Here is a 25,364-nt window from a genome sequence, read left to right as displayed (position 1 = left end):
ATGCCTTAAAAATGCGCACTTTCATAATTTTTTTGGTGGCATCTGCAACCCCCCAATCCACAAATTTAATGAATTGAAAGGATAATACTACGACCTTTCCCATGATTTTTGATTCGTGTCGATAGGGTGGATATAATTGAAGATATAACGACCCAAAATGTTAAATTTTGCCAATTTCCTTAAAAAAATTTGTAGACGTCTCGTGGAAAGTACAAAATGTCTGTCGCCCAATATGTAATATCCTTTAGTAGTAATCGGATTCCATCCATATCTATTTCCGAAAAATTTGCAAGGTTATGGCCGAAAAAAACCGTTAACTGGGGCACTAGCCCTATAAAATACAGCATTTCTTTACTTTAAAAACTCAAAGCCAAATCTAAAATATTTATAAACTCTCATTGCATTTACAGAACAATGCATTTATCTTAAAAAAAAAACACACACCTACAAATAATAGAGAAACCAGAAACAAAACAAATTAACTGCGCAGTTGAGGTGATGGAAACTTTTTCTTAGTTTTAAGCAAACAATTTTTTATTTCTACATACAAAAAAAACAAGAATATATAGTAAACGGCACACGTATACACGCATAAATATACATACATATAAGTAAACGTTTTTAAAATTGAAATTCTATATGTTAAGTAAAAAACGGAACCCGAATATCAAACAAATACTTATTGAAATGAATATATTAGCCCCCGGAGAAATAAAGCCAATAAAAACTATTTAGCAAGCCAAAACCCAATAAACCAGATGTTGTTTTTATTTGCATTATTTTCACAATCATCAAACGACATAATAGAGGTACACTTCCACAAAGGAGCAATGCCAGGTGTTTTGACCAGCCCCGGCGCTTTGATACCCTAGCATATCCATCGTTTATATGACAGCGAACTTAGCTGATAGTCATATGACATTATATAGACGCTCGTAGCCACCTCCAGGCAGGTCTCCCGGCTATCAGTCCATGAACTGGCTACACACCCAGCCAGTCAGCAAAATTTGATCTATATAGCATAAAAATCGATAATTATAGAGTATTAATTATCTATAAATAGAACCTCTGCCACAGCTCCGCTACCAGCTCAACTGAAAAGCATAGCTGAGGCATATATATCTTTCGCTCTCACCACATGTTTTCCCTTAAAGGCCATCTCTGATTTTTGCAATTAGCAAAGTCTAATGTCAGAAGGCTATAAGAAGTATTTATTGTTTGAAGAATAATATTGACCTTTTCCTCCCCATTTGAAAAAGGTATATTAAAATCCCCATCAAAATCATAATACCCTCTGCAAGGATATCAAAAACAGTGAGAGTGGGCGAGCCAGAGAGAGAGAGAGAGAAGTCGCTACCCGCTTCCTAGTAGAATGTCAAGCAATCAACGGGTAATCAAAGACAGCTGTGCTGTCAGGTTTCCTCAAGAGAGAGAAAGAAAGAGAGACAGAGTAAATAAATACAATACAGTTATATACCAATATAATAAACGTAGAGGCGGATCGAGACATCTACCAAACTTTAAACTGGAAACGACACGACAATATATTGCATAAAATGCATCAAAAATACCCCCCGATGCAGTCTGTTCTTTACTCCAGGACCTTTTACTGGATGTTACCTGTAGTCTGCCTAAACTAACAAAAGCTTCTGCGCAATGACAATCGGAAACAGTTAAATAGGGTGCTAAAAAATTTCAGAATATTGTCAAAATTGATACTGATATTTTTAAATTTAACGAGGGGGAACGTTGTGAGTTGCTGCGGAGACCGCAACTCTACAGTTATACCCGATACTAAGTCAGTATGGCTCTCCTCCGGCAGACGCCGCTAATATTAAACGACACGACAAGGAGTGCGTGCGAGAGAGACAGAAAATCAGTCTGAGCGTGACGTCGGGCGCTGCGTAGCCAGTGGAAATTGATTTGTTCCTTTTGGCTATAAAAATGATCTGATCTGATCCAGATTCAGCAATCTGATAGATATGGTCATTATCTATGATTCTGCGTTTTTAGTTTTCTCGAATGTGCAATATTGTGGATGCAACAGATTTTCGTCCTTTGTGGGGGCGGAAGGGGGTGGGGCGAAATTCTGAGATATACGTTTTTTAGTGAGATCTAACAGAAGTGCGGATACCAAATTTGGTTACTCTAGCCTTAATAGTCTCTGAGATTTGTGGATGCCCCAGATTTTCGTCCTTTGCGGGGGCGGAAGGGGGTGTGGCGAAATTTGGACACAAAACGGTCAAGGTCCGATATCACAGGAGTGTGGATACCAAATTTGGTTGCTCTGGCTCTTATAGGTTCTGAGATCCTTGAACTCATATTTTGCAATTGGCAAAGCCGACCATGAAACCTGTGTGTTAGAGAGAGACAGAGCGAGAAAGAATGAAATTGTTTTCTTGATTCTGGCTATAATAATTATACGATCTGGTTGAGATCTTACACTCTAGAACATATAGTCATCCTCTACGATTCTGCGTTTTTGGTTTTATCGTATCTTTAAAAATGTGGATGCCACAGATTTTCGTTCTTTGTGGGGGCGGAAGTGGGCGTGGCGAAGATTTGAAATATTTTTGTAGCAGTGACATATCACAGAAGTCTGGATCCAAAACATCGTTGCTCTAGATCTTATAGTCTTTGAGCACTAGGCGCTGAAGGGGACGGACGGACGGACGGACGGACGGACGGACGGACGGACGGACGGACAGACGGACAGACAGACAGGGCTCAATCGACTCGGCTATTGATGCTGATCAAGAATATATATACTTTATGGGGTCGGAAACGATACCTTCTGGACGTTACACACATCCACTTTTACCACAAATCTAATATACCCCAATACTCATTTTGAGTATCGGGTATAAAAATTGATCTTTAAAGATACGTCACATTCGCGGAACCAAGTCACATTTTGTGCACTAATCTTTATAGAGATGCTTGCTAGAAAATGGTTAGTCAACTGTTGCTATTCGTATGCACACGACTGTAGAGCAACTAAGGTAATTGCTTCTCTGAGCAGCACGCCGGCGCCAGGGGAGAGTGTAAAATGTCTCGGCATACCTCGTTCGGTTCACAATTCACCATCAGATCAGAGACCACAGAGTGCTGTCGAACGAGGGACAGCAACAGAGACGACAAATTTACAGAAAAGATGGCAACGGATAACTTAACTGCTGTTCTTCATGGCATTGAGGACTTGCGTTTGGTAAGAGGAATCCAGAGGAAGGCTAGTCTCGTAGATTATTGAATTTTCTTTACTGCCGGCAGGAACAACGTCCCATTCCGGAAATAGCCAGCGATGGTATGCAAGTATTTAGGTTGGAAATGATCGCCCAATAATCAAGTCCTTTTATTTGTTGCCCCCGCAGAGGTCCTTCTGGCCATGGACAGTGTTGGGATCTGCGGTTCCGATGTGCACTATCTCACTGCTGGACGCATAGGCGACTTTGTCCTGACCAAGCCCATGATCATCGGAAATGAGGCTGCTGGCGTAGTGGCTAAGGTGGGAAAGTCCGTAAAACATTTGGCTGTGGGAGATCGTGTAGCCATCGAACCGGGCGTTCCCTGTCGCTACTGTGATCTCTGCAAGCAGGGAAAGTACAACCTTTGTGCCGACATGGTGTTCTGTGCCACGCCCCCGTACGATGGCAACCTTACACGCTTCTACAAGCATGCGGCGGACTTTTGCTTCAAACTCCCGGATCATGTCAGCATGGAGGAGGGCGCCCTCCTGGAACCACTCTCGGTGGGTGTTCACGCCTGTCGTCGGGCCGAAGTTGGTCTGGGCTCCAAGGTCCTGATCCTGGGCGCCGGACCAATCGGTCTGGTCACTCTGCTGGTAGGACACCATTAGTTTCATTAAGTGGACTTGTATTTAATATTTTCCCTCACCTAGGCCGCTCAAGCCTTGGGAGCTTCTGAGATTTTGATCACAGATTTGGTGCAGCAGCGTCTGGATGTGGCCAAAGAGCTGGGCGCCACCCACACCCTGTTGCTGGATAGGAATCAGAGTGCCGAGGATATTGTCAAAAAAGTCCATTCTACCATGAGCGAGGCCCCTGACAAGGCCGTCGACTGTTGTGGGGCAGAGAGCAGTGCTCGGCTGGCAATCTTCGTAAGCTCTCAATGAAAGGGTTTTGCTGTGGATGGCTACACGTTCCGGCGGTGTTGTCGTTATTGTGGGTATGGGAGCACCGGAGATCAAGCTGCCCTTGATCAATGCCCTGTCACGAGAGGTCGACATACGTGGCGTCTTCCGCTACTGCAACGAGTGAGTGCTATGATGCCATTTTTTCAACATTATAAATTGAGTTTTAATATGCGCTTACAGCTACTCGGCCGCTCTGGCTCTGGTGGCATCCGGTAAAGTGAATGTCAAGCGTCTGGTAACACATCACTTTGACATAACCGAGACGGCGAAGGCCTTCGAGACCTCCCGCTATGGCCATGGCGGTGCTATCAAAGTCATGATACACGTCCAGCCCAGAGATGCCAACAATCCAGTTAAATCTTGAATATACATACTAGAATCTATAGATAAACATAGACTTTATGGCAATGGTAATCCGTCAACTGCTTTCAGCAAATAGACATTCAATGTAAGCCAATGCCGCCTCGGGTGCTTTGGGCTCGCCATTGGCATCGTAGCCCAACAACTCTGGCTGTCTGCTCTGGGCAATGTAGCGCAGATATTCGCGTGTACTGTCCTGTCTCGGGCGCATCTTAAAGTCCCAGCCATCCAGACGTGAAGTGCTGAATATTGTGGCCCCATGACAGTTGACCGCCTTAATACCACGCCCAAATAGTTGTGCGACTTATTGATGATCATCACAGATGATCGCTGCGCATGTTGTGGGCCATCTGCCGTTTCACCTGATCCACCCCAAGGGCGTGTAAAACGGCGACTTGTAGAAGAGTGCCGCTGCCGCCGAGGTGATGGGATCAGGCTAAATTGATCGCCAATATAATTGTAGGCCATTGATGAATAAATTCTCTACAAGATTGGCTAATTTTAACCACATTTATTTTATGCCTTTATTTGATGCAATTAGTGAGAAAAATTTCATTGACTACAAATATATTTATTTATTTTTTCATTTTTTTATAATATTTGTAATTTAAAGAATTTTATATTTAGATTACATTTGTAATGCATTTATATTTAAATCACAGTGAATTCTATTTAATTTCAATAATGTTTAGTATTTGAAACTGTAATATTTAATTTAAATATTGGTGTGTTTCTTTTTACTATGCCATTTTTCTCTCTGTGTAGATCAATGCTCTGCAAAAATTATTATGCACCTGAACTAAGGTTTTTATCCCATACACCTAATAATCGTTTACCACAACATTTCCTGGTTCAAAATCTAGAAATAATAATACGCTTATTCTTTATCCCCTACCCTACCAAAATTCCCCTGTGATTTGTTTAGTCATAATTTTTCGTAGATTTTATAAAGATAGTCGTGGTTTTTGTTCAGCAGAAGATTGTTCCTTCAGGTTGGGCAACTGGAAACGCATTAAAAAAAATTGTAAATATTATTATATATATATAAGATATATTATTAGAATAAACAGTTTTCTATAAACAACACATCCCTTTACTCTTTATTTAATATCTGATTAGGCGACTTTTATTGGCCGTAGTTAGATTTGATCCAATATCAAGGTTTGCTTACGATTACAAAAGGCTGAAGGGCCCCCTTGAAGTGCGAAAATTTCAAATTTCAAATGCTAAACGTGAACGGGAACGTAACGTTTCCTGGAACGTCAGCTGGAATGGAATTACGAAAGCGGCGTGTCCTGCAATGTCCCAGGATCCCAGTGGCTGGTCGTGGCAGATGTGGCAGAGGAACGTTTTGCTTCCTCACGCTTGATTCGCTTCCTCAAGTTATCCTGCTTGGTAAAAATTTGCATTAATTATTTTTACGATTTTGTTGTTACAGTTAGAACTTACCCGTTCTCTTTTTTCCGCGGTTCTGCTAAGGGTACGAATCCGATTGTATATACAATTACTTCCCACCTTCCGGCACCAAAAGTCCCCCTCGTGAGGACACAGCTCCAACAGCTGCCTGCCCAGCTCTTTACATTGGGAGAAGCTCAGCTCAAGTCCTTCCTTTCTGTACATATTGATAGCTCCGTCGCATAGTAGACGTACCTCATTCGAGTTCATCTTGTGGCCTATCTTCTTCCGCGCTAGCAGTTCTTTGTAGAGTTTTTGAAGCGTAGAGCTGGACTGCAGCACCTCCACAATTCCTGGATTTGTTAGCCTACCCGTGCCCTGCTCCTCTTCAGCCTCCGACAGCGGTGTGAGCGGAGCTAGAGGCTGCTCCTCTTCTTTTATTAAAGCGTTTACGCTCTCCTGGAGATCCGCTTCAAACGGCGTCTGCTGTTGCTGTTGTGGCGTTTGTTGCTCATGCTGTTGCATCTCAGATGGGGATGGGGAGCTCACATGTGCCTGAGCCTGTGCCTCTGCCTGTGCCTCTGCCTGTGCCTGTGCCTCTGCCTGTGCCTGGGACTCGTCCTTCCATGGGAAGTGACTGCGGGCCGACAGCGGGGCAGTCAGATGCTGCTGCTGCTGTTGGTGATGCGGCGATGTCAGTGTTGGTTGAATGATCAATGAAGTGAAGACAAAAGATTACTTACTTTGTCATTGCCATGAGAGGCGGAGTGAATAAATGATAACAGTCCTTCTGCTGCCTCCACTTCGGGCTGGTGCAAAGGACTTGCAATCTTGGCCGAGATTTGGGGCTGCTGTTGTTCAGCTAATGGCTGTGCCGCCTGTTGCGTTGGCTGTGGTTGCTGCTGCTGTGCCTGCGCCTGAGAGAAAAGGAAGGATCATTCCATGATCAAATAACCCGATAAACACCGATATCCTTACCTGCGCCTGCTGCTCCTTTACAACGGAACTCCAGAAATTTAACATGTCGTTAACATACTGTTCACTGACAGTCAGGGCAGTGTAGATTATATGTTGCCGATCGAGCTGGTGTTGGTATGGCAGACCGGCTCCCGGTGGAGCTGCGCGCGGCACATACGTTTGGGCGTACGGTATATGTCCGGCTCCAACGCCCGGAGGTGGAGGTAGGGCTGCGCTCGGCACATACGTTGGGGCCAGACCGGTAGATGGCATCCATCCGGGCCATCCAATATTTTGGCTCTGGGGGACGCAATGAAAATTAAAAATTTGTGAAGACATTTCTTCACACACTTAACTTCACTTTTCCAAGTTATTTCCAAGAATGGCATGAAAGACAGCGTCTCTCCGGGACACCGTTATGTGCACATATACATGATACGTTGCACACATACAGGACAACGGCGGTCAGAAAACCAATGCGTGAGTCTCAGATTTAAATGTATGTGTGCGCCGTAAAAAGCTGCTGCGATCGGGAGTACGATAAGGAAAGAGACAGCAAAAGAAAAGCTCGAAAATGAGTGACATATACATATGTACATATGTATGTGTGCCTGATAAAAAGCGGACAAGATCGTAAAAAGAGGATGCGAAGTAAGACAGGAGCAAGACAAAAGCACGAAAACCAGTGTTGTGTACTATTACTATTTTTACAATTTCATAATTTTATAAAATTATATGAAAACATTAATAAATTAATAGATAATAAATAAAAAATGAAATAACCAAAAATAAAAACGAGGGGGAACGTTGTGAGTTGCTGCGTACACCGCAACTCTACAGTTATACCCGATACTAAGTCAGTATGGCTCTCCTGCGGCAGACGCCGCTAATATTGAACCACACGACAAAGAGTGCGTGCGAGAGAGACAGAAAATCAGTCTGAGCGCGACGTCGGGCGCTGCGTGGCCACTGCAAATTGATTTCTTGCTTTTGGCTACAAAAATGATCCGATCTGATCCAGATTCAGCAATCTGATAGATATAGTCATTATCTATGATTTTGCATGATGATATTGTGGATGCAACAGATTTTCGTTCTTTGTGGGGGCGGAAGGGGGTGGGGCGAAATTCTGAGATATACGTTTTATAGTGAGATCTAACAGAAGTGCGGATACCAAATTTGGTTACTTTAGCCTTAATAGTCTCTGAGATTTGTGGATGCCCCAGATTTTCGTCCTTTGCGGGGGCGGAAGGGGGTGTGGCGAAATTTGGACACGAAACGGTCAAGGTCCGATATCACAGGAGTGTGGATACCAAATTTGGTTGCTCTGGCTCCTATAGGTTCTGAGATCCTTGACCTCATATTTTGCAATTGGCAAAACCGACCATGAAACCTGTGTGTTAGAGAGAGACAGAGCGAGAAAGAATGAAATTGTTTTCTTGATTCTGGCTATAATAATTATACGATCTGGTTGAGATCTACCATTCTAAGACATATAGTCATCCTCTACGATTCTGCGTTTTTGGTTTTATCGTATCTTTAAAAATGTGGATGCCACAGATTTTCGTTCTTTGTGGGGGCGGAAGTGGGCGTGGCGAAGATTTGAAATATTTTTGTAGCAGTGACATATCACAGAAGTCTGGATCCAAAACATCGTTGCTCTAGATCTTATAGTCTTTGAGCACTAGGCGCTGAAGGGGACGGACGGACGGACGGACGGACGGACGGACGGACGGACGGACAGACATGGCTCAATCGACTCGGCTATTGATGCTGATCAAGAATATATATACTTTATGGGGTCGGAAACGATTCCTTCTGGACGTTACACACATCCACTTTTACCACAAATCTAATATACCCCAATACTCATTTTGAGTATCGGGTATAATAACAGAAAAAATACAAATTTTTACATCACGACAGGGATTTGAACCCAGCGCAACACCACCGCCCCGGGGAAGGCGCTTAGGGGTGGCAGTACTACCCACTGTACTGCCAAATTTATTACCAAATAGGTAGCTAAAAGTTAAACTTGTAATATAGTTTTACAAGAGGGATGAGGGAGTAAAGAAATTGTCAAGAAGAACAGTTAGGAATAGAGAAATTGGTATATATAGAGCTGAAATTTGCAAGAATTCTTACCAGTTGCTACTGAGCTTACCGAGCAGTAACATCATGTTTCAGGTGTTGGGTAGCCATGCCATCGACTCCGGTTTGTCCTTCGTCCTCGACAACATTCGTCGGCGAGGATATGGCCCGAGATTGATGTGCATCATATGCGATGGCTGCCCCGCCAATATACTCGCAAAGACGAACGCCGCCCAGGAGTACTCTGTGCTCTGGGATGTCGTTCACCTGCGCAAACTTTTCGCGGAGAAGTTCGAGGTGACGGACACGGTGCTGGAGCAGCTCTATCAGCTGAAATTCTCAGCCGAGCACTGGCAGGACACCGTGTATCCACCGGTCCAAACGTACACCTATGATCCCGACAATACCTTACGGACTCGGACTATCACGGAGCTGGCACAGGTTGAACGCCTTGTGGAACGGGTTGTTTCCTACCACGGGACGACACCGTTCACCACCTTGTCCCTGCTGAACAGAACAGCACCAACCTGGAGCTGTGCGGGTCGGTGATTGCTAGCCAGGTGCACAGAATAGTCCGACATATGGAAGTCGTGCCTCCATATCGGCGGGAGTTTGAGAGACAACCGCATCGGTTCATGGCGACTGTCGTTGGAGTCGTCAAAAGGATCACTCCCAAACCGGGAACCGGCCCTGTCGACGTTGGATGACGTTGCCATGCGTCAACAAATCGGTCCTTTTCAGGACCACCAAAAATTCATAGAGATGGAAATATTTTCATTTATTCAATTTCACATTTGTAAAGGCTGGAAAGGTTCTTGGTAAATTTGATTATAATTATTAATAATTAAATAATTCGATTGACCCTCACATATAACATTCAAATCAAACATTCAAAAGTACCGCGGTAATATTTTTTAGTATTTTTAGTATTAGTATTATCGTAGAATTATTGTAATCGATATACAGCTTATCGCATGTCCACTATGTCCACTATGTCCACTATGTCCCGCAGTCTATGCGGAGATCGTTTATATTACGTTTATATATGTCGGCGAATTTCACAACAGTAAAAAGCTCTGCGGGAGCTTTTCAGCTGTTGTTTCAGGCCATCACTAAGCACATCGGGTTATCGATAAATCGCAATTTGAAATTCAAAATAAATAACGACTAGTCTTTATCTCTTCAGATAAAAATATCGTGGTGCGTTTTAATTTATTATTTGTGTCCCTGAATATGAAAATATGATAAAGATAATTAAATAACTATGCGTCCCACAAAAACAATAAAGCTGTAGATTCGAAGAACTTGTGGATAAAAAAAACCCGCTTCAACCTAAAACTAGAAATAATAGTTTCTTAACTGGTGCGCTGCATGTTGTATTTTGTGTCTCTACCCATTGCTTAAGTCAATTGATCTAATGATTAGGTTATAATGATAAAAACCCGCACGCAGAACCGAAAACTAATTAACAGCTAAGCTATGCTTAATATTATTTACACGGTGTGGTAAATATATATATAAAAATAGAAAATACACTGTATATATTCTGTCTACCAGAAGTGCCACTACAATAGGTAGAACCATTAACCCCAGTTGGTTGCCATTAACATCTAGAACCGCACTTGCTTGAGCTTGTCGTAAATGCTAAAATACAAGGCCGTCGTCAGGCTTGACTTCAGCAGTGTGGGGCCACGCCCTTGTACAGCCCGCGAACGCCCTCTTGACGCACGGTCAGCCGTAAACAATCCCAAACGCCGTGGCACTGCAGCGTCTGGCCAAACGTCTGTCGATTCGACTCGAAGCCCTGGATCTGCAGGCGTTTCTTGATCAGATCGAAGGGATACACAATCGTCTTGGACAGCATACCCGATGAGGCGCCCAGTGCGAGGAGCGTCCAGGTGGGCAGCTTGCTGCGATCCCCCACCTCGAAGAAGACACAAGCCCAGTCGCTGAACAGGCGATACGCCATAAAGTTGGTGCCCATCAGTGGGGCAATCGTGGTCCCTCCTGGTGCACAATGGCGGAAACGGCACGCGTGGCATTCCTATAGCCCTTGCTGGTGTCCTGGGCTATCAGACGCGATCGTATAAAGGGCAGCGCCCAAATGCCCGTAAGTAAAATACAGGTCGCTACAGGTCCACTTTGTCCTCTTCCCCATACTGGGCCTCTTCGGCGTCGGCCTGACTTTAGTCAGGTGTCCACGGATGCTGAGATTGACAAAAAGCTGGCCAGAATTTGTGGCCGCACCTGCGGCATTTAAAGAAGACATTACAAAATTGACAATTATATGCTGATGACATCACGGCACGCAAGTCCTTTTTGCTCGTCGGTCTGCGGGGATTGCCCTCGGGGAACACTCCCACTGAAAACACATGGAATTACTATTGCTGGTCATGAAATTTGGATGCCCGGCACAGCATTGTCTGCAAAAATGGCATAATTTATCGCGAGCGTGTGCTTGCATTAATTTATTATATTAAATATATAGGATAATGAACTATGTATAATAACTATAACTAATTATTTTTATTATTTATTTACATATATATTACTATTATTTATTTTAATACTAATACTACAAAATATTTTCTAACGTTCTAATCAATCATTTTTCTTTTTCGTTCATTACATCTACAGCTATTCCCATATGTTAGCTTGAACCGATGTGACGCAGCCGTTATTTTTATCTGACTGGAGAAGATCTGGCACAGAGAAGATCATCGGGAGCGACATCAATATGCAAAATTAATTAAAATTTAAAATTATTAAATTAGTTTTATCTTATTTTTTAGACCCACGCCAAATTTGTCATCTACTTGGAGACTTGGAGCAGGACTATTTTTTTAAATTTCATTTTACGTAATCGAATTCTAAAATTAATTTCGATGTGAAACCACGGGCTAGTTCCATTCGAATCCATTCGAATGATACGATTATTACGTTAAAAGAAAGCAGTATGACCAGCGTCATCAAAAATACCACAGCTGTTGGAATTGGCACAGAATTGGAGGGGTAACAGAAAATGTCCCAACAAATTTCCCATAACAATGGCCCCTTCCAAACAGCTGTGAAGTATACATCCACAACATCCACACCATCCACACAGCGGCGTCGAGAAATGGCCGGCTAGCATGATGCCACAGTCTTTTGTGGAAGGTGAACTCGAACGAACGGTCGACCGGGGAGTAACGTTTTGTCGGAGTTTTTGCGCGAGCGTGTGTCTGTATTTCTGTGTATGCGTGTACGTTGTTTTGGCTACGGTTTATACGGTGCGCCCACTCACACCCCCGCAAACCGGTCCAATCGGTGGTGGTTCCGTGTGCTTCAGACGCCCTCGTGTGTGTGTACCTTGGTGTGCGTGCAGATTCTTCTTCTGCGCAAAAAGAGTGAATAATAGTATGCAAAAGCGATCAATCGACCAATCCGCCAATTAATTAACAATAAAAAGAGCAGGGCAAATCAAGTGCAGTAGCAGCAGCAGCAGGAGCAGCAGGCGTCTCTGTGGTTTTTTTTTGTGTGTGTGTGTGAGGCAGATCTTGGACAGAGTCGCCACCCCCGTGGATTAGTGGCACCCTGTTACCAATTTTGCTGCACCACTCTCACTGTGTTGTGTGTGTGTCTGAAAAAACAATCAATTCTACAACAATTTCAACAATAAACGGTAAGAAAAGTATGCAATTTTCACCGCTGTCTGGCAACTTCTTCTTTGTGTGACTGCGTGTGTATGTATATTCTGACAAAGAGTGTGCGTGTGTGTCGGTGTATGTCCTGCCCACGCCCACCCAATAACGGTTGTCTGCCCCAAGGCATAGGAATAGCAAAGGAAATGAAGTTTTATGTCAAATATGTTTGATTTTATTCCCAGCTTCCTATTGATTTTTCCCTGAAGATAGAATAGTTTTCCCGCTGCTACGAATGCAAAAAAATTGTTACTTTGTGCTCAATCGCACACACTCATAGAACCTGGCCAAAAGGGTGTGCCAAAAGCATTTGGGAGTGGATGTAGCAAAGCCCTAACCCCAAAGAACCGACTGAAATTGCAAAATTCGTCAAACTCTGGTCAATATTCATACAAATTCGGGACATTTCGAATACATTTTCATTTAGAAATTCCCTTCTAGAGAAAATCTATTCGCCTGTGTGAATTTTTCAGCGAATTTTTTTTCCTGCGCATGCGCTCTTTGCCTCTCCCAAAAGCAACTCTGCGGCTGGCTGTTGTGTTTGCAACCTGCTGCCTTCTGCCTGCTGCCTTCTGCCTGCTGCTTGGGGTCCTTTGTCCTCTCTATCCTATCCCTCTGGCAGGTAGTTTTTCCTCCACTCCACAGAGCACTTTACATTTCGAGCATCTTTTAAGATCCTTCGCAGCTTCCCATCTGGCATACATATCTGCCGCATATCTGTGTGTGCCTGTGCGTGTGTTGGCTGCCGCATCTGTGTGAGAGCAACCCCTGCTTAGGCCAGGCATCTCTGAAATCCCATGCAGCTGCGGCTGCTGCTGCCTCCGCGCCTGTAGTTTCCGTTATTTGATTTCGCAAGTGTTGCGCCGCCTTCTTCGTTCTGCTCTCCTCTGCTCCTCTCCACCTTCTTCCTTCGCTGTCTGCCATTTCCTTTTGCTTCTTTTTCAGTTTTTCCCGACTTTATACCCTGCCAAAGGGAGAGTATCTATTCTATTCTATTTCATTGATACATCTCCATTTTCAGAACTGTGCATCATATCAAGGATAGTGCACAGTTTTCCACTCGTAGGGCACTGAAGGATTCGGTGATTCTTTTTTTTTCTAATTTTTCTGTTGTCGTCTCGGCATCCTGTTGCTAGGCGGCGCTCAGCTTCTGTTTGGGCGGGCTGCCGCTGTCCACATGTGAAGCAGATTCCAGATAGGACCCTGGTCGTATATGATGGCTGGCTTTCACTCAAACTCATCTGGTGGCAACCCACGGATCGCCTCCGATGCCAAATATTGATTTTGGCCTTCAGCTCTTCAGAACGGAACCCACGACACAAAAGGTTAAAGCGAACAAAAAGGCGATGAGGCACCAAATAAATACTCTCGTATTCCTTTTGTTCTTGCCTCTGTGGCACTTGACTCTCAATTGGGGGGCGCAGTGCGGAAAGCCCTCGCCGCCGCGAATGGGTCACGGCGTGAGCTTGTGGCACAGCCACTGGGATTCTGTGGTATGGTATCTGGGAACTGGGCGAGTCGGAAACTGGACAGTCGACGGTCAGTCCAGTCCAGTCCTCTGCTGTCTGTGCGACCCTGCATTGGGCCACTGCACTTTGCCAGACAGTGGCCCCACATCTATCCGCATACCCCTGGATCCATTTATTGGCTCGTCACCCCAATTTTAGTTGCAAATTCAGGCAGACGAGCAAAATAAAATGTACGAATGAGTAATGTAAAAAACACGAGTACATATACGAGTATGCTTGTGATTCGTTGATTTTACCACGCGATTACCCAAACGGATCTGCTCAGAGAAAGAGGGGTTGACTGGCTATATACTCGTGCTTCTATATAAATATGTTGTATGCATGTATGTATGGCTTATATATTGTAGATGGGTGCGACTGTCGACTGATTACCAGATGTTTTCTAAATTGCGAGATGGGAGCGTCTCTCGCAGGAAAAAGCTATCCCAGAGAGGAATGGAATGAGTCATTCGAATAATGCCTACACTTCGTCGTCTCGGAACTGAAACAATCTTTAGGCACATCCGTTCGCTTATGGGGAATTCGTACTCTCTCGGGGCTTCTACGGTCGTATATGTAACTCTGTGGCTTTGTGGCGTGTTCTCAAGCATGAAGAACCCTGCTTTGCATATCAAAAGCCAGATCCACACCCTCTGATAGCATCCCGAACACCCCCTAAAGTTCTACGAGCAGCTGCTCAACCCCTCTACGAAGAATACTCGTACTGCAGAAGTTCATTAAATCAATTGAAAAGCTAACATTTGCCGAGCATCCCTCGAGCCGGCCACGTGCGGAGTAGTTGGGTCTAGTACGCCTGCGCAACCCTCAGAGCACACAGAGGAACGGCATGTGTGTGTGTGTATGTGCACGCGTGTTTATCTGCCAGATACGTCTTCAATTGAAAGTAAAATAAGAATCTTAATTCATTGACTGCCTGTCCGCACAAATGCTGGAATTCTGGCATTCTGGAATGCGCTGAGCGAATGAGGGAATCCACATAAGCGTTAATTAAGCGCTAAAAAGCCGAGCAAATTGCTCTGGAATCTATTTCTACGGTGTAGATACATATGTGTATATCTGTCCATCTATCTGTGGCTATCTCTTGCATTAAAATGAGTGGAGGAGGTCGCTTCTATCCCAGGCAGGGCCCCAGACAGCGCGGGGCAGACAAACCAACACCAAGAAATGTGGAATCGTGACTTCCTGCCTGTCATAAAGTATATACGGATACGAATGCGCATTCGAATACGGGGGGGAGAGACGCGTGACATTTTATGGATAGCAGAAGGCACAAATATGAAGTTCGCGCCTCCCGATGCGATCGTCGTTGGAGTGTTTAGCCATTTGTGGTTTAATTAATGACGTTACCGCGTCCCCACATCCACATCGCTGTCTTCTGTCGCATGCCTCTATCTCTATGCTTTTCGATTCCCTTTGCTAATCGCTTTTGTATGGCTTTGTAAATACTTTAGGTAGCCACTGGAGCCGACCGCATATCCATAGATACTTGTACCATTGAAGGGTATATACATATGTATCTCACAAGGGCATGACTCAGTTTTCCCCTGCAGTGCGTGCTCAAATTTAACCCTCTGAGCACCTTACACGTACATATATTCTACCCCTTTTGGGGACTGAGGTGCATTCAGGTGGGTGGACTGGACTCTGCCTTGGGGGATGGCCGTTCGCTAATCAAATTACTTGCATTTCATTGGCAACGAACGAGCGGGCTCTGGCCTGAATGAAAATAAAATCAATAATTTAGTATCACGAATTTAGTTAATATGAAATATTTCCTGCAAAACCAATGAAATCTTTACTATTTTTTGTCACTTTCAGATCAGTCCGATACGCGTCCTTCACACAGAGAAGGAGACCACTCGCTGAGCGGAAATATGGCCCATACTATGGACATGCCCAACGAACGGCTCAAAAGGCTAATGCTGTACGCAGCTGTTGCCCTCATCGGTGAGTAATGCGCCTCCTTCTTTCTTCGTTTTGCTTGTGGACTCAGTTTCCATTTCGATAAATGGAAAAAATGGATAAATAAATCTGTACACTGGCATATACTCGTATGTATCTAGCTGGAATCCGGAAACTGTAGAGGCTGTGCTCATTTTTTTATTGTTGCTTTGTGGCAGAGAAGGGATTGATTTAATAGCAGATAAATCTGGTATCAATACAGCGCGAACATATTTCAGATACCATTCTGAAAGTAATAGAAACAGAGAGAAATGGCACTGTGTCTCCGCTCTCCCATTGTAAAAAAGCTACAGGTTTTGGAGCGACTGGCATTCCTTTTATGAATCTATTATCTAGTATCTAGGGCTTTTATTTTGTTTAAATTGTCGGTTTGTTTTCTCGGGAAATTCTTGGCTTTTGCTCGCTTTGGTTTCAGTTTCGGTTTCGTTCTGCATTCTGTTATCGCTGTTGACACATTCCCTGCTTTGTTGTTGCTGCTTGTGGATTTTCCCGAGCATTTTTAATTACGTTTACTTAACATTTACGTAGTCTTTTCCATTTCGTCTCCATTGGAGCGGCCCTTTGGGGCACATGCAGTATTTACCCGCTTCTCTCTGTGGATTCTATCTTTGTGCATGTGGTTTGTGCTGGCGGGCAGATAAACTGCAGCGGTTCATTGCCTCATTCGCCCGGGAAATCATGCTGCGACGGAACCACGGGGCGGTAGGTAGTAGGTAAAGGGGGGAGGGGGCCATGAGTGGGCCAGTCATGAGGCTGGGTGCAAGGCAAGATGTGTGCCGGTACCCATGGCAACCACAATTATTCCAGATATAACATAACCCTCCTCTGAATGGATTTATCTTCAACTGAAAATATTATTCGTTCTTCGGAACAAGTCTGCCCTTTGTATGAACAATTAGAGATTAAAGAAAAAGTAAATACAATAACATAAATATGAGTAACCGATCACTTTGAAATTATTCATTCCTTTTGGTATTTCCTCAAAGGTATTCATTGTTCAGTTCTATGTTTACCCCATTTTTTGGGTGGAAACTAATTGAGAAGGCCTTACATACATACATACATACATATATGGGTTATCAGACGCACCAATTTAGGGGCTTGTACCTTATACAGAGAACACTTTGAGCAATGCCGTAGGCGCCCCCATAAATGAATTATAAATTCCATATTCATGAAACCATTTCAAATTTGCATCAAATGCAAAGCACTCAGCATTTACAACGAACCACGTGACGTATGCGTGATTTTATACTAAAATATCAACAAATCAATGCTCAAAATAAGGCAAATAAAATACCTTAAATGTATAAATTAAATATTATATTAAAAAAAAAAATACATAAAGATACAGATACTTTTTAACGTTCATTGCGTGACTTGGGATGCGTTGGGAATACCAAAACAAGGCAACAGAAATTGAAATGGAGGTAAAGAGAGCTTTCGGCCCAAAATGAAGCCTTGATTGCAGGAGATTCATTACTTATAAATTATACGCTGCATAATGAAGAACGATTTTATGGAAATTATGCAAAAGCTCGGGAAACGATATAGCTGTAAGATACAAAAGCTTTTGAGGCCTCCGCCGTCCTGGTCTTACGTCTTGATTGTGCCGGGTCATCATTCAATTGAAATTGATTAAAAACAATTTTGCGCCAATTTTTATTGCTTTTATTATTATTATTGTATGAATTATTATGATGCGAGCATGTCCATGGGTATTTATTTATTGAATGAGAACGAGAACGAGAACGAGTACGAGTACGAGTATGTATGTTCCGGCATAGTATACTCTAATAAATACGCGTACACTCGTGTGTAATTCCTGTAAAGACCTAAACATTAAATAGGATTTATTATTGTTCGGGAAAGCTGAAATGTTATGTTTGTGTCTTTGTTTTTGTGCCGTCTGTCGTCTGCTGCTGCAGTGGCAGTTCCAACGCATTTAATTTGCGATTTCATTCAATTCAATTGAAATTCAAGTAGCGCGAACATACACACACACGGGAAACATTGTAATGGAGATCAAAGCAGAAAGAAAGAAAGTTCGACGAATGGATACCCTTGCAGGTCATTACTAGGGCAGAAATATGATAATGTGTGCTATATGGTACATACGATATATATTGTGTAAGATGCTAACAACAACAACAAGAAAAGGCCCCTAACAACATCACTGAGTCGCGTTATGCACACGCAATGTATGTTGTTTTTTCATTTCATGGCTGATATTGGGAGTAAGGACGGGCCCCACCGCGCATAAAGTCTCTGGGCAAGAAAAAAGGCCCTCTTGAAGGGTACAATAGAAAAGATAGACAGGAAACAAACAATTGAAGTCCGTGTGTGCGAATCCAACGGAATAGATGGGACTGATGGATTTTTGTGATAGTAAAAGCTCTATTGCCAGCATAAAGCTTTTGGCTCTGCGTCGGCTGCTACGAAAGATTCCAGTGCTCGGCTGCATCTTTGGATTGGACTGCATGCCGCACTGATAAGAGCAGAGATCTCTTAGAGGGTAGGCCATGCCACTTATCAACTGGGTCACTTCACGCTCCATGCTATCGTTGGGATCTCTCCTTCAGAGATTAAGAAATGGAAGAGCACTCGTAAACATGACAGAGATCACTGGGGAGAGATCACTGAACCAGACCCCATCCCCATTCCAGGGAGAAGACTATTTCCGTTTCGAAGAGAAGGGGACTGGAAGAAAGGAGCCGAAATCAGATGATGGAATGGAGAAGAGGCATGCGTATAATTACAAATGATTGATGTGCCCCAGTCGTCCCCCCTCTGGACACTTTCTAGGCCCACTCTCCCTCCTCCTTCTACATCTTCTGCTCCTCCTGCTCCCATGTGTTATGATACCTCGACGATTGAGGCACATCACACACGCAGCAACACAGACAGACCTGAAGGAGGGGGCCAGACAGGCACAAGAAAAGCCGCAGCTGTGGATGGTTCAATAGAATTTTGCTCCCCTCCATCTAATGGGCTCTCTCTGAGCGTATTATTATTAGTTGTAGAGCCACAGGAATGCCTCTTCAGACACAGGGATAGACGTAGAGTTCTCCCCTGACGTCATCATGCAGTCGCAATTTTCTAATTTTATGAGCCACTGCAGCCTACTTTTACATTTCCCATTTACAATTTACAATACTCGTAAGTTCAAAAGTTGTTTGTCAACTTCTATTGCCTGTGCTGTGCGTCTGGATTGGATTGGAGAGTGGGAACGGCAGGGAACTGGCAGCAGACGGCGGCAACTTTATCGATAATTGTGTAAATAATTGCCATATAATGAAGCTGAAAATTGGCAACATACCAGTGTCGTGGCATGCAGCAGCTCTCGAAAAGAAACGCTGTAATCTACTTCAAAAGAATCGCGCGCTGCGCTCTCTTTTTCTCTAAGTTCTTTACAAATCCACACGAAAGACATGACAGCCCGAAGAGGCACCACTAAAAGCATTTGTCATGCATTTGGTGGCTCATTAAGTGCTTCTGGAAGAAACAAAACTCGGAAATATCTGTGTATATATATATAGAAAGTATTATGTTAACTCAAAATATTTTACGAGCTGGCTGCAAGTCTCTAAACTTGTGGGGTTTTTTTTTTTGGTGAAAAGAAACTTAAGTGGGTGCAACATTTAGTAGCTAAAAAACACTCATTTTCATGGACTCGAAATAACGGCAACGTTGCTTTCCACCCTCCGTGAACCCTTCGCAATCACTCCTCACTCTCTCTGCCACCTCTCTCTCTCTCTCTCTCTTTGTCTCTGACTTGTTTTCGTCACCCTCCTTAGAGCAGAGAAGGAAAACTTGTGAAAAATGAAAAATGTTTTGTTCACTAAAGATTTGCTCCACATTTTGGGGTTATGCACTTTTTGATTTAAAAGACAGCCAGAGAGAAGGAGTGAGAGTACACCCTATACCCCTTCCCCCCTACAAACTGTAATAACTAAAAGCACGCTGTCGACGAGCACGAATCTCCCCTCTGCTGCCAAACATTATCCCTCTCTGCCTCTCTCTTTGCCTCTGTGTGTCCCTCATCACGCTGGGTGTAAAAATATTATTATACTTACTAATGTCTCTGCCTGCGCTCGGAAAACGGATTTGGAGCGAGCAGGGCGCTGTTGCCGCATTTCACTCCCAGCCAGAGTCCCTGGAACGCAAGGGACTCCCTTGATGCTCGCAATGCGACGGGGCAAGGGATGGATGGATGGATGGTTTTTGTGGCACGGTTTTTTCTACCGTTTCGTGCTAGATATTAAGTGCCAGAGCTTGACCTTTTCTTCAAATTGTTGTGATTTCACAAATATATCCACATTTTAATGAAAATATATGTGCCGTTAAATTGAAAACTCAAGACAGAGAAATCTCGAAAATCAGTCCGATTTGGTGGAAGAGTTGGCGGGAAGAGGGGCAAATGATTAACATCGTTTTGGCGCCCCCTAAAAATGGAATCAAGCCATCATAATAATTTGTAAAATATGTTGATTATTGCCTCACCCATCTACCAATTCTTGTCGTTTCTCCTCCATTCCTCGAACCGAACTCGAACCGAACCCCAATTCCAGAATGAGGCGACACTTATCAGGCAGAGACATCATCTACGACAAGGTATGGATGTGTACGTCCAGGCACGTTGTCTCCTCTGCTCTCCTCTCCTCTCCACACCATCTCCCTCCCCATCAGTACCTTTATGCTTTTTTTTTCCTGCCTGAGTCACGTTTCGTTATTTTTCGGGGGCTGCCAACTTGTCCATCGTGCTTGTATCATTTGCATCTCCACAATCTGCAGGCTACAACAAAAATGACTCAAAGCTCCATTGTGGAACTACGAGTAAATGTACAATACTTACATATACGAGTATGTATGTATGTAGGTATTTTTTTAACAAGTCTTTTTTTACGTCTGGCTTAATTAATGCGCCGGCGACGGTGACGACGTCAACTCGATTTAATATGCAAAGCGCGTATGCTTGTTTTGGTCTTCCTCATCCTCGTTCTTCCCTCTTGTGTCTCCTCCTTTTTCTTTGTCTCCCACTGTCGCTATCGTGGCCCGGGTTCCTTGGATCGCTCTCTCACAAATGCATTCCCTTGCACGACGGAGATTGTGCACGTGTTGTCGCTGTGTGCTCGCCCGTCTTTCGCTCTTCTTCCTTCCTCTGCTTTTGCCAGCCTCACTGTCGTTGTACAACGCTTTCAATTATACAACAAATCCACCCTCAAGTCTCTCGTTTTTTCTCCTCCTGTCACCCACATTTGAGTCCACGCCTCTCTCTCCGTGAGACTCTGGCAAGAGCAGGTCACGCACAGTGGAATGGAAAGCTTAGAACATGCTTTATCTCTCGCTGCTCTACATTCTGTTGTCGTATTTGCAGAGTGTCTCCCACTGTCTGTCAAATCATCATCATCATCGCGTCAGCAGCTACATCCCCCCTCTGAACCCCACGTGGTCCGTGCTGCTCCACTTTTGTCTCCTGCCTTTCTCTGTCTCTCTCTCTCTCTCTCTCTCTCTCTCTCTCTTTCCCTCACGTGTCGTCTCTGGCTGCGGTTTGTTGCGGTTGTTCTGCCTGTTGTTGTCACCTTCTGTCAGCAGCGTGGCAGCTCCCTCTGACATCTTGTGTCCACGCAGAGGTGGACAGGTTGCGTTGCGTGGTGTCTGCCGCTCCACCGACTTGCAGCTTGCGGTAATTGAGTGTCTGGACTGTTAGCGGAGTGCGTGGGCAGGGCGACTGCAATTATCTGTGTCACGCATTACCTAATTATTCGTTGCACCCGGTGCTGGTGGTTGGCATAGAGGAGCGAGATAAAGCTGTGTGGTATTTACAACGCTCAACCGATCAACAGAAAATCATTCTCAACGGATAGTTATTACACACAATTTGAGAGGACGTTTCGGGGTGTGTAGCGGGTCTCGAATTGTCCATACATATATCGACAACAACGTTCTAACTTGCTTTTTCATTTAGCCCAGTAATTGGCCATATTTCGTGGACTTAACTGTGTATGGGTAAACGCCACACGATTCGCATGAATGAGTGTGGGTACCGTACCGCTGACATTGAGATACCTGTTCTCCGTCCGCCGGCTCTCTCGAACAGCTGTCGGACTGGTTTCTTTCTGAGCCTCAGGGCAGATGTTTCTTCCACTGGAATGAAATTCTATCGAAATGGTTGAGATTCATTGCATGCAACACCACACACTAAAATGTTTCTTCCTACTATGTATATGGAATGGGATTGTTTGGGGATTGGCTGGACATCCCCATATGGTCGGTGGTCGTCGTCGTGCGTGTGTTTATATTCCGACCTCGATGACAAGAGTGCGTGATGGGAGGCGTTCTGTTGGGTGGGGCCCTATCATGCGTGTGTATGCCTATTGAACTCTTATTCCCTTTGTTTTTGTTTGGACGGAAGTTATTAATTTCCAATTTCCCTCTTCATGAGGTGCTAAGGGTTTGTAATACAAATACGTCTGGAAATGGGTTAATTAGTGGAACGGAAGCAGGTCGAGAGTAGAGATAGAACATTGTGTTCGATCGTGAACCGTAAACCCTTTGGTGGGTGTCGTGTCGCATTATTTCCAATTCCAAGTTCAATATTTGTTTACTTTTCTTGAGCTTTCGACGTCGTAATTTGACACCTCTGGAATCGCGTGTTATTTCATTTCTTGGTCCCCCTTTTGTTGTTGTTTCTAGTATTAGTCATTCCCCTGACAAAGCTTATTCTACTGCTCTCTCTCACTCTTCTGTGGCTTTGCCAGTTTGTTTATTTGCTCCTCGTTCTGGCTACTGTGTGTTGCTTCAAGACAAGTGTTAAACATTTGAGAGCCACCCGACTTGAGGCTGAGTCACTCCCAGGTCCGCAGGCTTTTTTTATGAAGTGCATAATGTGACCTTAGTTGGAATCAACAATCATCATCATCATCGTCTTGTGCAAATTGCCTGCATAAGTGGAAAATTACGCGATAAATTCAGAAAACATAGTTTTGAGTGCTTCATTAAGCCGCGCAGAGCAGAGCAATGCAGAGCGGAGAGCTTTTCTGTCTCCAAGTTTTGCTTTGCTTTTGCCTTTTGCTTCATTTAGCTTTGTTCACTGTTAAATGCCGGCTACTTGTTTGCCTCTTGAACCGGTTTCGTTCTGCGAATTTTGTTGTTGGTTTTAGGAAAGCTTCAAACTTTTGGCATACAAAAGCATAACAGAAAGCACCTGCTGCTATGGCACTGGGGGAAGCTGCAGAAGACAAAAGGAAACGCAGAATAAACAAAAGAGGCAGGTGCAATCCGAAAATCTGGTTGAAATGAAAGACCAATTGGACAGCACGAACTCTTCAACAAGTGGAAGCAGAGACGAAGCAAAGCCCAGAAGAGAAGAAAAGGCAATAAATATATTCCAGAAAGAGCAAACAGCAAATAAATATACTACGTCTTTACGGTGGTGGAGAGTGAAAGGGAATGCAATTTCGTTCAAGTTGGAATGGAAACCGAGACGAAGAAAGAAGGAGCGATAACGGATGGTGAATCTTTACTTCCCCCCCTCCCTAAATCCTTCTTCTCCTCTGCTTATCTCCCCTTCTGTCGATCGATATGTCGATCTGGTTGTAAGAACAGCTGCAAAATATTATTTTGAACTGCGTGCTTTACTCTTTCCGCACATTCGTTCTCTTCCTCCTTTCGCGCACATCTTTTTGCACGCCTGCTCGCTCCCTCGCTCCCGTATGGCAAGCACATGTTGAATCTAATATGAGACTTTATGTGTGCGTGTGTATGCAGAGCCATTTAAAGTACAGTGGGTCTTAGAGTTCAAGAAAAACTGACCTTGGAGCTGGGACACTATTCATATTCCGTACTAAATGTTTGAAAGGAGGTTTTATGAAATTTAAATTACACTTCCTGCCATCCTCCAAACCATAAATTGACCAATTAATTTGGTAAACGACAACTCAACGCAACGAACGCCTCGAAGCGAAATTTGTTGGAATTTTCAATGCGTGCGCCATGGAACACGCACCGCCCGAAAAAGTCAACGAATTGATTCGTTTTCATTTCAGTCTATAAAATTTCATGGGCCAGGAATGGGGGCGGTATCCAATAGCTGGAATTTGTGGAATTAGAGGAATATTTAATCTTCTTCGGACAGTACTGTTCGAATGATTGCCCAAGAAGCTGGGAGGGAATGTCTTTTTGCTGTAAGACCATGCCAGCAAACAAATTCTCTTTGGTGAATAGTTTTCATAAGCCTGAAATATCTCTAGAGCCGACAAATTGCAGACTCACGCCTCAAGAATTGCATCGAAATTTGAATGGGGGACTGCCGCAAAGAATAGACAGAGGTGGACGAGAGGCATTGGGACACGGCAGTGCATAAAATTGAATATGAAATCGGTTGGCAGTGCAACAGTGACAACAGGGACAGCAGGGACACCAGAGAAGGGGCAGAGAGTGGTCTGAAAAAGTGTCAACGAACGATTTTCGCCTGGTGCCTGCCTGGGCCTTTTGTCTGCCAGCACAAGTTCTTTCTGGCCTGTAAAAGTAAAAAATAAAATAAAAGAGCTTTTGTTGTCCGCACTCGGTTCCCGCTCGGGGGAGTCGCTGATCCGTGGCACTCAATTGTCAAACAGCAAAGGTAGAAACAATAGACAAACTGTTGACATGGACATGGCTATGAATACAGAGAGACCCTGCAGAGAGTACTCGTGCTTCTCCCATCAATGCACTTCCGTTGCGGAAGTTCTATGCTACGCTACTATTCTGCTTGTATTTCTAGTGACTCCAACTAATTTGTGTTGTTTCTCTCTCTCTTTACTCACCACAGCTTGTGGCAGTCAGACTTTGGCTGCCAATCCACCAGATGCCGACCAGAAGGGACCCGTCTTCCTCAAAGAGCCCACCAACCGCATTGACTTCTCCAACTCCACCGGCGCCGAGATCGAGTGCAAGGCCAGCGGCAACCCCATGCCCGAGATTATCTGGATACGCAGCGATGGCACTGCCGTGGGCGATGTTCCCGGTCTGCGCCAGATCTCATCCGACGGCAAGCTGGTCTTTCCGCCCTTCCGTGCTGAGGACTACCGCCAGGAGGTGCACGCCCAGGTCTACGCCTGCCTGGCCCGCAATCAGTTCGGATCCATTATATCGCGGGATGTCCATGTGCGAGCCGGTAAGTTGAACGGATTCTTGCTTAAGCGGAGGGCAGTGCAAGGGGGGAACAGTCGGATGTTGGTCGAGATTAGTTTCCAG

General features: G+C 44.3%; 3 protein-coding genes across 53 annotated transcripts in view; 2 read left to right on the top strand and 1 right to left on the bottom strand.

Annotated features, from left to right (window-relative positions):
• The first annotated feature begins 3,091 nt into the window (after positions 1-3,091).
• Positions 3,092-4,567, top strand: LOC117188326 (sorbitol dehydrogenase-like). 2 transcript variants are annotated; one of them, XM_033391984.1, is made up of 6 exons: positions 3,092-3,208; positions 3,271-3,304; positions 3,372-3,841; positions 3,899-4,082; positions 4,123-4,273; positions 4,334-4,567. In XM_033391984.1, exons 1-6 carry the CDS (start codon positions 3,155-3,157, stop codon positions 4,515-4,517), a joined length of 1,077 nt encoding a protein of 358 aa, XP_033247875.1. In that variant the 5' UTR covers positions 3,092-3,154; the 3' UTR covers positions 4,518-4,567. The 2 variants fall into 2 exon arrangements, with proteins under 2 accessions (XP_033247875.1, XP_033247874.1); XM_033391983.1 differs by having other exon boundaries at positions 3,899-4,117; positions 4,152-4,273.
• A 1,041-nt stretch (positions 4,568-5,608) lies between these two features.
• Positions 5,609-7,164, bottom strand: LOC108157956. Its single transcript, XM_033391852.1, has 4 exons — positions 6,887-7,164; positions 6,720-6,825; positions 5,963-6,111; positions 5,609-5,901 (listed from the first exon to the last, which is right to left on the bottom strand). The coding sequence occupies exons 1-4, from the start codon at positions 7,136-7,138 to the stop codon at positions 5,791-5,793; spliced, it is 618 nt and encodes a 205-aa protein (XP_033247743.1). The 5' UTR covers positions 7,139-7,164; the 3' UTR covers positions 5,609-5,790.
• A 4,925-nt stretch (positions 7,165-12,089) lies between these two features.
• Positions 12,090-25,364, top strand: part of LOC108158722 (Down syndrome cell adhesion molecule-like protein Dscam2) — a 63,643-nt gene continuing 50,368 nt past the window's right edge. For all 50 annotated transcript variants that reach the window (XM_033392117.1, XM_017291311.2, XM_033392153.1 and 47 more), the window contains exons 1-3: positions 12,090-12,617; positions 15,984-16,112; positions 24,940-25,284. In XM_033392117.1, coding sequence (XP_033248008.1) covers positions 16,040-16,112; positions 24,940-25,284 — 418 coding nt within the window. In that variant the 5' untranslated portion in view covers positions 12,090-12,617; positions 15,984-16,039. The remainder of the gene's footprint in view (positions 12,618-15,983; positions 16,113-24,939; positions 25,285-25,364) is intronic.

Source organism: Drosophila miranda, chromosome 3, assembly GCF_003369915.1.
Source record: "Drosophila miranda strain MSH22 chromosome 3, D.miranda_PacBio2.1, whole genome shotgun sequence".
Lineage (NCBI taxonomy): Eukaryota > Metazoa > Arthropoda > Insecta > Diptera > Drosophilidae > Drosophila > Drosophila miranda.
This window is presented reverse-complemented; position numbering and strand designations above follow the sequence as displayed.